At 41.1% G+C, this 15,125-nt stretch overlaps 1 protein-coding gene across 1 annotated transcript in view; it reads left to right on the forward strand.

The window, feature by feature from the left end:
- Window positions 1-2,804, forward strand: part of PELI2 (pellino E3 ubiquitin protein ligase family member 2) — a 65,980-nt gene extending 63,176 nt beyond the window's left edge. The window contains exons 5-6 of the mRNA XM_088461602.1: window positions 542-730; window positions 1,970-2,804. Of these exons, the coding sequence (XP_088317728.1) occupies window positions 542-730; window positions 1,970-2,536 (756 nt within the window). The 3' untranslated portion in view covers window positions 2,537-2,804. The remainder of the gene's footprint in view (window positions 1-541; window positions 731-1,969) is intronic.
- The last annotated feature ends 12,321 nt before the right edge of the window (window positions 2,805-15,125 follow it).

The raw sequence follows: 15,125 nt of genomic DNA on the forward strand, positions 1-15,125 counted from the left end.
GCCTATGGTGTGTAACCGTTTTCTGCAATACTCAATAGTTTGGGTTTCCATAACTTTTTAGCAAGCATTCATCTCTGGTAATATTACAGTCAGTGACCGTAAACACCTCTAATAGGTCCTGAAACAAATAAAATGCAGTAATATTTTCATACTTCAATGTTGCTATTTCTGACAACACCTTGTCTGTATTTACTTTTATTGTCTGCCACCTCAAGGAAACCACAGACCTGAAAAAGTGGATTCCACAAGCTTTAAAGCAGCACAAAACATTGTGTATTGGATGCTGTTTAGACCTGCACTTTCAGTAACACACCCAGATGGCCCCACCTCACTGAGGAATGTGCTTGGGAAAGGGCCTCTTCCTCTGCTGGGCCTGGCTTCATCTCTCCAGTTGAGACTATTGCCAGAATGCTCCCTGCACATGAAGACTGGTGGAAATAAGCCTTCTTTCCCAGAAACATTTCTCCATAAAGTGAATAATTTATATAGACAGCCATGTGCCGTAATTAAGATTAAACATTTGTTTTCTTCCCGCTTCTAGGAGAAAGCCGCTAAATGGAAGAATCCTGATGGGCACATGGATGGACTGACCACAAATGGTGTTCTTGTAATGCACCCAAAGGGAGGCTTTACTGAAGAATCAAAGCCTGGTGTATGGAGGGAAATATCTGTCTGTGGTGATGTGTACACTTTACGAGAAACCAGATCAGCGCAACAGAGAGGAAAGCTAGTACGTTTTTATTTTATATGCAGTGTATTAATGATGACATTGTATATATAATCTAATTCCATTGGCTGTTGTCACCTAAATGTATATTGGAAATGGTTGCTTCCTCTCCTGTTGCCTCTTTGGGTCTCCTGATAGCCATGGAAAACTTCTGACCTAATCGGGGTTATCCTTTTACACCAGAGATATTGATTATGCGGCCCTCCAGCTGTTGTGGAACTACATGTCCCAGTAGCCCTTACCACAGGTTTGCTATTAGTGGATGCTAAAACGGTAGCATGACATGCTGAGAAGTGTAGTACTACAACAGCTGGAGGGCCGCATGTTGAATACCCCTGCTAGTACAATGTAAAATGTCTGACTAGCTCTAGAGGAAAATGTTGGGTGCAGGAGTTAATGTGTTTTCGTTATGGTGTAGGTCTGTTACATTGGTACTGTAAATTAAATTAAAATCTCCCCATTAGTATTCGGCCACCTTGTTTTTTTAAAGTATAAAACCACTTATTTAGGAAACTTTAGGGCCATTTACCACTGTAAATTTACATACAGGCATGGGCGGTGTCATGGTCCACACTGTACTATTGGTTCATAACGCACTAATCGGTTTCCAGCGTACATCTTGGCTCTCACCAGCAGTTTAGGTGCTTCTGTCTATTTCCATAAAAAAACTAAATCCAGCACATACCCAACCAAAGCATTCGCTACTCTGCGGGGTATATTTACTGAAGTGCTGGTTTTTAGAAGTGCAGATGTTGCCCATGGCAACCAATCAGATTCTACTTATCATTTATCTACCACCTTCTAGACGATAATGGCTAGAATCTGATTGGTTGCTATGGGCAACATCTCCACTTCTAAAAACCAGCACTTCAGTAAATATACCACTGTGTTTTCAAAATGTGTAACCTAATCCTCAAGTAATATTTGCTTACTTTTCCAATGTTCCGTTCTCTTTGCAAAGCCTCAAAATTTACTGTATGAATGTCATTATTTTTTTTTTTTTTTTTACTGATATTACAAGTCACCATGGATTTCTGTGACCTGTATAAAAGATTCCTTAGTGACTTCTAATATTGGTATTAACAGTAGGGAATAAATTATTCCATGCATAAATTGATTATGGGTGAGGGTCTCAATCCCTATGGTCATATTTACAAAAAAAGCTATCATGTTGCTGGTTGGACGTTGTGGAGTCAAATTGTTACACTTTTGATGAGGTAATCCATCTTCTTGTCGTACTAGGTGGAGAATGAAACCAACATTCTTCAGGATGGTTCTCTTGTTGACTTATGCGGTGCGACCCTACTCTGGAGAACAGCAGATGGTTTGTTTCACACACCAACACAGAAACACATTGAAGCACTAAGACGGGAGATAAATGCCGCTAGGCCTCAGTGCCCTGTTGGATTAAACACTTTAGCTTTTCCGAGTATTAACCGCAAGGATGTAGTGGAAGAGAAGCAACCTTGGGCTTACCTTACCTGCGGCCATGTGCACGGATATCACAACTGGGGTCATCGGAGTGACACAGAAGCCAACGAGAGGGAATGTCCTATGTGCAGAACAATTGGTCCCTATGTGCCTCTCTGGCTTGGCTGCGAAGCTGGATTTTATGTAGACGCTGGCCCTCCTACACATGCTTTCAGCCCTTGCGGACATGTCTGCTCTGAGAAATCTGCCAAATACTGGTCTCAGATCCCACTTCCTCACGGCACCCACGCATTTCACGCTGCCTGCCCTTTTTGCGCAACACAACTGACTGGCGAGGAGAGCTGTGTTAAACTTATTTTCCAAGGCCCTGTTGACTGAGCTATTTATAACAGACCATAATAACATTTTGTTAATAAAAATGAAACAAAAAAAGAAAAAATACTGTGAAATTTTCACCACTAATACTAAAATTTACTTTTTTATAATTTTATTAAAGGGGATCAAATGACAGAATATTTTGTGTCCTCAAATTGATCAGATGTCAATGCTTTGGCATGTACCAGCAACTTATACATGGATTTTTTTTTTTCTTGTTCATTTTATTCCTTCCCTTTCTTTATTTGGATTATATTATATTTGTAAATCAATTTTAATACAAATTCTTTTTTGTAAAGAGGAATGTTTAGCAGTAAAACAAACGTTCCCTAAATTGTTCTCCCCTACCCCCCCCCCCCCCCATTTTTTTTTTCTTTCGATTTTTGATTTTATTTTGTAACTGTGGGTTCGTACTGCTGCTTAAATTGTACCCGCCACCTATACAAAGGGGGAGATTCAATTAGGCGCGGGGTTTACCCTGCAGCTAATTGAATGCACTGCCCGATTCAGTTAGAGCTAAGCCCAGAGGGTGGATTTTTCCTCGCAGCCTCTGCATTTTAACACGCCAGGAAACCCATAGATTCCAGCACTTTGCGTGATATGGGTTAGCGTGCGTTAACACATGGTTACCGTGTGGGGGAAGATGCAGATTAATTGAATAGCTCAGAGCATGAAAGTGGAGCTGTTCCCTGCGTGGCAACCCCTATGCCTAATTGAATCCCCCCCCCCACCCCCCAAAATGGGTTGAGCCAACATTCCTGAGGCATCAGCTATGAGCTGAATTTTGGTCCAGCCCACAAAATGGCTGTCTTTATTGAGGTGTAGGCCAAGGTTTCTCAAACTGTGGTAAATTTACCTCATATTCATTAGGTACTTTAACTGGATTAGAAGGGTTGCTTTGTATATACCTATACACAGCGCTTTGGTACTTCAAATAAATTAACGTTGAAAATCCTTTATGTAAGTGACGGGTACTTTTTTTTTTTTTTCACAAAGTATCTCAGAGGAAATAATTTCATTACAATGATAAACCCCTCTCTGTTAGAGGCAAAATCACACTGCAGTGCCTTTTTAGAGCAGGGATTGCAACTCTTTTTTTTTTTTTTTGCCCCTTGCAATGTCCTCCCATATATATATATATATATATATATATATATATATATATATATATATATATATATATATATATATATATATATATATATATATATATATATATATATATATATATATATATATATATATATATATATATATATATCGGTGTTTGCCAGGTCTGTGAAATGTTTTTAATGAATACCCATCTGCGTTTTGTATGCTTATATTGTTTGCAAATACTGTATGCCAGAGGTAGGCAATATGTGGCAATCCAGCTGCTTTGGAACTATACATCCCAACATGCCTTGACACAGTTTTGCTGTTAGGGCATGCTAAAACTCTGGCAGGGCATGCTGGGATGTGTAGTTCCACAGCAGCTGGCATGCCACATGTTTCCCACACCTACTGTAAACAATTTTTTTCCTTTTGGTTTAGATTTCACAAGCTGATGGACTGATAGAGGGTGATTCAATTAGCTGCAAAGTTGCGCATTGTGTGTGGTTATGGGTAGAAAACCCTGCTCATTTATGCTGCTACCTCTGTGGGGTGCCAGCAAAAACCAGCAAAGGATTCATCCCGGATTACTTGTTATATTGGTACATGAGGCTCAGACAAACATCACGGCTAATTGAGTCGCCCCATAGATTTGTGGGTAAGTCTTGGGGCATTCTTTATGGGTACCTGCTCCATTACTTGAGAAACTGTTTTAGATGGTCTGGCGGTGAAAGGGCTTTATCATAGGGCTTAATGCAAACCAATGCAATTCCTCAGATTACCACCTGTTTTAATAGTTCCAATATTCTTTTTATTTTCAGCTGACTAGTTCTCTGAATGAATGTACCTATTTTTTTTTGTCCCTCCAGTTCTGTTAATTTACAGTCGGATTAGTCTTAAATAAAATTGAACACAGCACTGAGTGTGCTTGTGTTGAAGCAAACTGGGACACCATTATATATGGAATATAAAATATATTCTTGCTGCATAGGTAGTACCTTGGGCCTGATTCAGAGATGGATGTAATGCAATCGCAGCTGCGATTTTGCACGAAACTCTGCTGTGAAAATATGCTAATGACTCCCAAAGCTTACCCGAGCAATGGGACGCCCACTGCTGCCTTCTCATATCAGTCTGAGATCACGCATCAGCATAAACCTCTGTAATATAGAAGCAGATCAGGCACACGTGCAGGATATGCGGCAAATCTGACCAGTCTCGCACACAGTGTCTCATGACATGCAGAGAGCTCTCATGTAATCGCTGCATGTGTGCAGTGTGGCTTCCACGCACGGGCAATAAGAGTCCCTCGATCTGCGTAAATATCTGTATTGCGTACATCTCTGAATCGGGTGCCTTGTTCGTTGAACTAATGATGACCATATTTGTTTTTTAATTTACTGCTATAGAAATGATAGACTGTGTAAGCTTTGAGGTGCCATGTATTTGACATTTCAGTCATCAGAATATACAGGCACACCCCTCTATATACTCACCTGACAGTTCAGTTACCATCTGAAGATCTGTGTTTGTTGTAATGTATGCTCCAGGCGCTATTAAAATGTTTCACATAAAGGTAGGGTGTGACCGGATTACCTCCCTCAGACAGACAGCCACAGATTTGTTGTTGTATGTAGAGAAGGTTACTTGTCCTTGAGCATCTTGGATGGTACTTCACTACTCCTAGGGATTCCCCCTCACCATCAGTAACTGCCTAGTACTGGCTCCTCCCACTCCGTCATGGGCAGGTAACTCACTGCCACCCTATAGGCTCCGACACCTGAAACCGCTTCTCCCAGTCTCCTATCAGTGGCACAGCTTACTTCTGGGTATGTGTGGTCATGATGTTACAACACCTTGTGGTTTGATGTCCCCTAATGCCCACTAGTCACTCACTATGAACCAATCTAGGCTTGGTACTTAGAAGGGTGCTTGAGCTTGGAGAGACTTCCTATGTGAGAATGTCCCAAGACCAATCTGTCCCCAAATGTCAAAGCATTATAAATCAAATATACTAAATTCTGTTTGTTCCAGTGTGCAGTCCATACATAAACATAAGTGTCTACAGTTCTACCACTAAATATAACATGTTAAAATGCTTTAAAACCTTTGCCGACATTGTTAATTATTTTTAAAGAATGTTTCTCTATTCCCACCACTAAGACTTAACTGCTATGGTGGTGCAGAGACCGCTCTGACGTCATAGCCAGCTGAAACCGATATTACAAATGTACATGTTACACCGTTACATATACAGTCCACATTAAGTGCATAGCACCAATATTTCCCTTTTATTTGCGGTGCAGCGTGAACGTTTATGAAGTGGTCGCCATCTTGGCTAAGTGGCTAAGGTCCCCAGCCACAAAAGGTATAACAAAGCAAGCAATGGTTATCAGGATCTTCTGTTCTTAATCATTTTGCAATCGGTAGGTAAAGAGCTATGGGGCTGATGAAAAGTTGTACGCAAACCCGATGGTTTACCTATAACTCCGATGTTTGGAGATCTGCGCAGGAACTGTATTGTGCCTGTACAGATCTCCTCCTTGGCGATTGCTCGCAGTGCCCTAATGTCACAGCCTTGTTGGCAGGCTGTGGCAGTTCGTGGGCAGCGTCCCTGAAAACTGGAGCATGTCGGCCCATTTTCTGGGTATGCTGAAGGCAGTGGCTCCTTCCTTGCACACATCTTCACTGGTTTCAGCTGTGTGAAAACACCGGCCATACTCCATAACCTGAAGGTTACTTAGATGACTGATGTTCACGCAGAGCAATCTGATGCTGCACCTTTGACGCAGCTGCAGATCACCTATCTGCAGGAGGCGTCGATTCACACAAGACTCCTCCTTCGGTATTAGCATTCTATTGCACAGCATATAAAGTGCAGTGGCTGTACAAAAGCGGTAATCCGTCTGTTGCAGTTCTGATCAGTCAACAGGGACTTTACCAGCCTTGATTATTTAGCAAGTGCCCTACACTCTAAGATTCTGGAATTAACTGTACCCTTGATGCATCTGTTATCACACTTAAGGAAATATATTGTGATATTTCTGCTTGATTGACTGACTGTTTACTATGGTCTCCTATATTTCACTGGGTGGGTACCTGCTAGTAAACCACTGCTTAAACTTATTACAGTTGATTTTAAGGTTCTTGATTCAGAGAGGTATTTGTTATGCAGCAGTAATATAGGTGTTCAATATTTATCTTTACAGTCTGCTCATTCCTTTTATGAAGTTAACTAAAAAGGTACAGTAATTGCCTGATGCTTAAACACACAAGTGTGACTAATCAACTGTTCGTGATCCCTGTGTAACATCTCACAAACTTTTTACAAATACTCCTTACATAAGACTGAACCACCTGCGTTTATCTTTAATTAGTGGAAAACTTCTACCATTTTAAGATTTTTTTAGAATTTCCGTGGTTTGTGTATAGCAATTATTCTTGTAATTTTACTCCAGGTCACCAGTGTGTACTGAAAAGGGGCCGTTTACCATAAAAACCACTGCAAAGAGTCTTAGAAATTCTGCCAATCACTTTATAAAATTTGCCACGTGTATGCCATAGTGACCTTTTAGAGTAATGTCTATTCACAGGATTACCTTGGAACTAACTTTTGTAGATTATTTGAGCTCTAAATATTTTATGTATCCAATGTGCTATTATTACATTTGGGCAGCAGTTTATATTATTATTATTACCTCAGGTAGGAGTTACCAATGTTACGTGGTTATAGATTCAGTACTGTGCCTCAGCTCCCCAGCCTATGTCCAGTGCAGCTTTTGGCAGTATAAAAACCCGTAGTAATCTCCCTTTTTATAGTCAATCCGTGTGTTTCCAAACCAGCACCATTAGCATAATGACTTTCAGGAGGTGCATCCACTAATATTTGATAGGGATCTGCTCGTCTTTAAAGTTTTTGACCTTAATTATTTGGGGTCAAATGAACAAATAACATTCGGTGTTATTTTTTTTGAGTTTTGGGAAGTGACATTTAAAAAAATAAATAAAAATAGATGAAGATTTAAAATATCAGCTGGGAGTAATTTTTTGCTGTTGACCCACAAAGGTTATTTGTTGGGATACTGGTATAAATCACCCCAAAAAAACAAACTGGGGTATTTGTAGTTTAATAATGAACTATGTGTGATGCTACTTTACTTCTGTTAGTGTTACAGACCAGGGGGCTAATGTAATAGGTTGCGAACTGCAGCCAAATCGGCAATCATTTTTCAAGGCAAAATAAAGCTAATTTTGCCTTTTAAAATGTTTACTGCTTTAAGAATACAGGAAGACTCACAGGTGTGTCTGCATCGGCTGCAGTTCTCAACCTATTACATAAGTCCCCAGGTTTGTTCAAGGCTTTCACTACCAGGGTTGGACTGGCCCACAGATGTACTGGGGAAATCCCTGGTGGGCCCCACTGCTTGTGGGTCCCTCCTTTTAGGGGTCAGGTTCCAGATCATGCACTCAAATTATGCATCGTTACTCTACTAGAGGGGCCGTAACTTGGTGGATGAGGACCATGGATGAACTTGAGTTCTTGGTTTGTATCTATGGAAACTATATTTGTCCTTCTTCCAATCAAAGTGGGCTTTCCGGATGCACACCTGTCCCCTACTGTATAAAATGACCTTGTACTTGCAGGCTGACTATGTCCTCTTTAATAGTTGTCCAAGTCCCTTTATGGTGGCCACGCCCCTTAAGTTTGGGCTCCTGTCACTACATTCCCCAGTGGGCCCTTCTTGCCCCAGTCCGACACTGTTCACTACCATTATTACTACCTCTGAGCTGCCAATGCATTGCACACTTATGGGAAGACTGCATACTGCAGTCACATTAAATAGAGTATACAACTTAATTGTTTTATCATTAGTGTGGAGAGACCACATGATTATGATACTGGGTAGGTTTGAGGCTTCAGATATGACTACATTGTCCATATACTCAGGGCTTATGAATCTGTTGATACGGTTATTATGGGAATAAGCATAAACCACTATCTTGGTGTTTTTCCCATGTGTTGAGTCAGTGACCTGGGGTTGTGCCAGAGGGCTCACTTTGCATAACCTGTTACCTCACAAAATGTGACCAGGATGTTTGTACACTTTCTGCTCAATGGGCAGTGGTATCCGTCCCTTCATCAGTTGTAGTAAAACTGCACTGTAATGTGTTTGCAGCTGACATTAACCAACAGGTGAGCAGTCTCCATTGTACCAGGACACAGTAACTCATTGTGTCACACCGTAGTGGCAGTGCAGCTCTACTAAAACAGCTAGTCTTGTACTCATTACGGCTGATGCAAAGTTGAATGCAAGCTAGTTTTGCGGATTGATCTTGAATGTTTTTGCACTGTGCATGCTGGGAGCAGAATGCAGGTATCATGGGGTTGGATACGGGTTGCTGGCGCTCGGGATCCTGGCATTTAGAAACCCAATGCTGGCATCCTGACGGGGCAGTAAGTATACTCTCCTTTCCCTAACCCTCCCCACAGCCTAAACCTAACCTCCCTCCCCCTATCCCCAATACTTACTCTGGGGATGCCGGCACCGGGATTCTGACAGGTGTCGGGATTCCAGCGCCGGCATTATGAATGCTGGCATCCCGACAGCTGGGAAAATAACTACTACACCCCATTACAACAGGAAATGGTCATGTACATGGCTCATTCACATCTACACTTGATGCTGAAGGGGCAGAACTGGGTGGTTATGGGGCATTCAAATGTAGGCAAAGCTAGTGAGAGCATCTCGGTAGATCGGGGGCTATGCAGACTTGTATTTATTTGGAAATATACATTTTCTCAGATGGACCTTTTGCACTAGGGGCAGGGCTGGTGTAAGTGCATACTGATAATGACAGCGCCAATGTAGCCAAGTGTACAAATGGGGCCAGTCTGGTCACAGAACAGAGATGCATGCAAGGCTGCATTGGCCCCAGTGCGAGCATTTACACAATGTATTTTCACGTCTTAGCTCTGCTGTGAATGAAAGTCCAATTTGCAGTAACCATGGTGCATGTCATTGGCGAATAAGACTGGTCTGTATCCTCTTATTACTTACGCACAGGTAGATGAGGAGCATTCTGATATTACATACAGTGGCGGCCATGTTGTGTGAACTCGTTGCCACAGATGGAAATGTTTCTGTGTGCTAACAAATGTCTGTCTGACTTTAGGGCTGCTGTGATTTCTCAGACCGCACACATCACTTTTTATTTGGCCCACAACAATAAAACCCTGATTAGAATTAATTCCATTGCCGTATACTGATATGCACCTACTACAAAAGGTAGTCCTGTTTAGTCACAAACTAGCATATAGAACCAGATTGTGTAGCCAGGATTGGTATTCCCTTACCATGGCATATGGCTTGGTTTTTGTTTAGGTCGCAGCCAAGACCAGGAGACCAGTCACATGAGTCTGGGGGGAGCTTTGGAAGTGTTACGTTCCCATATAGAGAATTACAATTGTCTGTTCATTTAAAACAGGGACCTATATTAAATAATTATTTTAAACCTTGTGTTCAGTATAGATCCAGTAATGGCCTTAATAGGATATCACTTTTCATCTGGTAATATGTGATTGTGTTGATCCTTGTGTGTTGGGCCCTTTGTGTTCTTCACTATATTCAAATTGTCGGTTCTGTTTCTTTAACAACGCGATGCCATGTCATAGGTGTACTTTCAGGAGTTACGGTGCATAAAGTGTCTGAGTAGCACCAGAAATGCATTCCTTTTACCTGGTGACGCAGCTAGATATAAGCTAAGGACCTTGTGTTTAAAAAATAAAATAATCTATATTACCATTGCTTTGGTTTTATGATGGGTGGTAGAAACTGCTGATAGAGGGTTAATGAGGTGTCATGACACAAGTCTGGCAGAGAACGTGTACAGACAGAAGACCGTATCTCTGATCAGCCAATAGGGACAAAAGCACACTAGTGTTGAATAAGCTTATCTGTTTATTGAAGATTAGATTTATCATACAAAGGACAATAACCTGTAGCTCAATCCAGTGCTGCCTATTAAAGAAGGTTAAGTATTTCTCACATGATTATATAATGTAAAGGCCCCCAAACATCAGACGGATTGCTGTGATCCAGAGATGGCGGATTGGTGAAATCCAACATGTTGGTTTTTACCGATTTTGCTGATCACGATAAAAAAAATTATTGTGATTGGCAGATCGATGAAATTTAACATGTAGAATTTCACTGATCCTGCGACGGATCGCGGAATATCGATGTCTGCCATTCAGCATTTCCGATAGGATCGCATCGATCCATCTCTGATGTATGGGGGGTTCTTAATTTGTGTATCACTCCCAGTTCTATTGCAAAGAGGTGGGGGGGGTGAAGTCTTCAGTAAAGCTCTATAGCTGGTGAGCAACATTTTGAACAGAGACTGAAGCTGGGTACAATTATGTGTACCCAGTGATGCGACGCCTGACGGGTTGACACATCGGGAGGCCATTGCATATTACATGCCTGGCGTCGGCAGCTAGGTCATTCCGTCGACTCTGCATGCAGGCCGACAGAACAACCATGATGGGTGACCTGCGGAAGCACACATGGTCATCCATCGTGGTTACACAATTGCCAATATGGACGATATGACGGCCCGATTCGCCAACATAGTCTAATGCATACCCACTTTTAAGGGTCAATTCCATTAAGTGCAAGTTGGGACCGGCAAGTCATTCATCACCTAGTATAACAAGGATCATAGAAAGATGAACAAAATCATCTGCAAACATTGGCATATACTTTTGGAGGACGAGATCTTTAACGACATCCTTCCAATAAAACCTAAATTAGTATTTAGGAAAGTACCTGATCTAAAACAGAAATTGGTTCAAAACCATCTGAAAAGTAAAACTCACTAATACAAAAAACATTACTAGGCCAGAAATTAAATCCAGGGTTCTATTACTGTGGCAGTTGCCAATTTTGCAAACACAATCCACCAGAAATAGACCTACATTTACCTCAAATCACAATCCTAAAACATTCAAGGTAAAAGACCACCTTTCCTGCAACAACAATATGTGGGAAGGACCATCAGGAATTGTAAAGGTCCGTATCTCTGAGCATATTTGGAACATCAAAAAGGGACTTGAGACACACAGCCTGTCCCAACACTTAAAGGACCATCACAATCAAGATCCCACAGGCCTTGATTACATAAGGATCGAACAGATTCATAAAAACTGGAGATGGGGTGATTATGATAGGAAAATTAACAAAGCAGAATTAAAATGGAATTGAAAACTCTGGTCCCCTGTGGGTTAAATCTAGACAATGAGATAAAAGCAGTGATTACAAGATAATATTTAGATCAGGAGATCAACCTTACTAGCTGCTGAATACTTGAACGTAATCCCACCACCAAATGGTGGGATTACAGTGCACACACCACCAGTTTAAATAATTCTGTACGATTCAACATCAATCAAGTATCCAATCAATATAATTCTCAACTCTAATTATAACTAAACATCAAACCTATTAACCAATATGTCTAACATCCATCTGTTGAATCAACAAATGTACCCAATATAGTTATGTATCAATAAGGAAAGACTCTCCCTCTGGAAATGACCCGTATAACCAGATACCTGAACGAATATGCCATCTTTCACAATAATCGCCCGTTGTTTATTATCCCTATGGTAACCAAGCCGGACTGATACAATGACGTCAGACTATACCACTGATTTACCCTCCCTTGAACACAACCCACACACAAGATGGCGTTATCCATCACTCCCTGAGGACGGCTATATGGGCCGACACGCGTAGGAGATCGGACACCAATTTACCCTGCATCTACATTATCATTGCCAGATACTGTCCCTCCGCCTACCACAAGTCTCCTCGACTTAGGTGAGTCGAGCGTACAGGTCTGCAAGCTCTCTCATTCCCGTCCAGACTAGCGAGATCACCAGTCCCGACGGGAGAAGCTCTTGGACACTGCAGGGGACCAGGCCAGTGAGAGCAGCAGCAACTACCACCGGAATACGGCCCCGACCATCGGTACGGTGAGGAGTGGACGAAGACTGAAGATGAAGACTGACCTAGACTGAAGAATACGGAAGACAATTATGTGAGGCCTCACCAGAGACTTATTTCTGACTTTACCAGTGGTTAAAGACTTCAAGTTTACCACCTACCCATTGACATTACCGGACCTCCGGTGTTTATCCACATAAGGGGTGAGAGACGCCCACCCCTTGGCTGGCTACCACAGAGGCAGGTGCCCACAGTGCACGAACATTTTGTGCACTTCTATTACTTAAACATCTATACATTTTCTACCCCTCCGCAACAATCCTCCACCTTTCCTCCCCCTCTTACCAAGCCATTTCCCCTCCCGGTATAGTGAGATCTACCCTATACCTCATCCAAGCAGTAACTAATCCCACTGTATTATTAATATAGTTCACATTTTAATACACAACCTGTCGACTGCTGTTTGTATAGTAAGACCCTAAACATTAAATCCATTTTTGGATCACATTAAGTTCGGCGCAGTCTGCCATATACATATATGTGGACACACACATATATGTAAATTCTTGTTCATTCTCACAGCGAACTCGCACTGCATATTCCATGTACAATTCAGAGGAAATTTGCGTTTTTCTGTGCGCACCCCCCTGAGCAGGTGAAAATGTATTTCAAGGTTTTTAAACTTGCACATGAGGGGTAAGCGTTTATTCCAAGGCAGGTATAAGAGAATTAAGTTGCCCCATAAGATTAATACCCAATTAGCCATGAGGTTTACCCTGCAGCTAATTGTCAGAACTGACTGATTCAGTCAGCTGCCAATACCCCGCGTGTTAAGCCCCAGAGGGTGCACTTTTTTTCACAGTCTCAGGAGCTGTAAGGAAAAGTCTCCATTAAAATGCACCCTCTTTTTATTTACATCACAGGGAAACCCATAGATTCTAGCTTTTTATGCGGAATATATGGGTTACCAAGCATTACCCCCAGGGTTTACAGCGCAGGGAAAATTATTGAATAAATTTAATAGCTCAGGCGTTAAACCTGGAGCTTTACCCTGTGTTGTAAAATCTGCGCCTAATTGGATATGCCCCGAAGTGTAATTGATTTTACAAAGGCACCCGAAATCTATGCACAGTATGTGGACGGGAAGCATTTATGTGATAACAAAAAACTGACCCTAGCTACTAAATCTTTCATATGTTGCTATTTATAGCAAATAGTTGGTGTAGATGTATGATTTAATATTCATCTGATACAATTTATGGGGATTTGATACTGTAAGCCACTGAGCTTCTTATAATGCACTTTGTAAAGTATCTGTATAAAAATAAAATGCAGAATTATATTTACATTTCTGTTTTTAATTGTCTTTTGATTTAGACATTGGTTCTGGATAACCGTCTTTATCTGTTAACAATTACTGATTGTTCTTATTTATCACTACTAAATAAAACAATTTGCAGGACAGGATGGTTGTTGTGTAAATAAAATTATATTTTCTTTAAAAGTATTTTTTTCAAAATGTGGCATTGATATTTTTTGTACCTTTTTATAACTATAGTAACTGTTGTTTTTTTTTGTTTTGTTTTTTGCTTTTTAATTTTCACACTTTATCATTCATTTCGTTGTTTTAGATTAGAACAGACCTTCTTTACCTTTCTCTCTTAGGTGTTGGGGATACTGCTAACCTTGGGGTATAGAGGGTGCTGATCCTGGAGCAGGCAGTAAATGTAATCTACAAGCTTGTTTGTATTCTAGAGCTGGGTACACACTGATAGATAGATTGCCCATTACATTGAATGGGAGATGTATCTATAATTCATAGCTGGGTGTGTACAGCGCATATGTCTGTGAGCGACGTCATTCACAGACACATCCAATCTACTGTGCAGCACAGCAGATAGCCGAAAGATATATTGATCTGCTGGTGTGTATGGGGCGATCCGCTGGTGATTGACTGCTCAACTGGGTGGGCTATTTAAATGCCCGCCCATTTGAGCTGTCAATCCTGGCACATCAAGCAGACGATTGGTAAGTGTATATACAAACGGCCGACCCATCGAGCCTAGTGTGTGTACCCAGCCTAGCTCTTCCCTCTGTACTCCTCCTCCAGTAAGTCCTTGGGCTTTAATTTTGCATCCGTGGAGTATCACCTGCAATCAGTTTGTTTTTTTGCTTTTTCACTATTAAGTTATTTTAAGTATGAATAATATTTAAGCATTCACAAGTAATAGATAAATGTGATGGGTAAAGGACTTTGTTTTTAGAGTCATACGGAAATAAGTAGGTAGATAGAGAAAAAGAAAGCAATGGGACCAGGAGAGGAAAAGAGGAGTAACAGTTTGCCAAAGTGTAACTTAGGGGTTTTTAAGATTTAAGTATGAGCCAATGCTCTTGTATTTCTGTCTGTCGAGTAAGATTTTCCCATTGATCCTAATCCTGTTAAGTTTATTATTGACTATAGCATGTACTTTGGGAAAATGCCATAATCTGGC

The sequence above is a fragment of the Taudactylus pleione genome, unplaced genomic scaffold, assembly GCF_031769625.1.
Source record: "Taudactylus pleione unplaced genomic scaffold, aTauple2 ptg001075l, whole genome shotgun sequence".
Classification (NCBI taxonomy): Eukaryota; Metazoa; Chordata; class Amphibia; order Anura; family Myobatrachidae; genus Taudactylus; species Taudactylus pleione.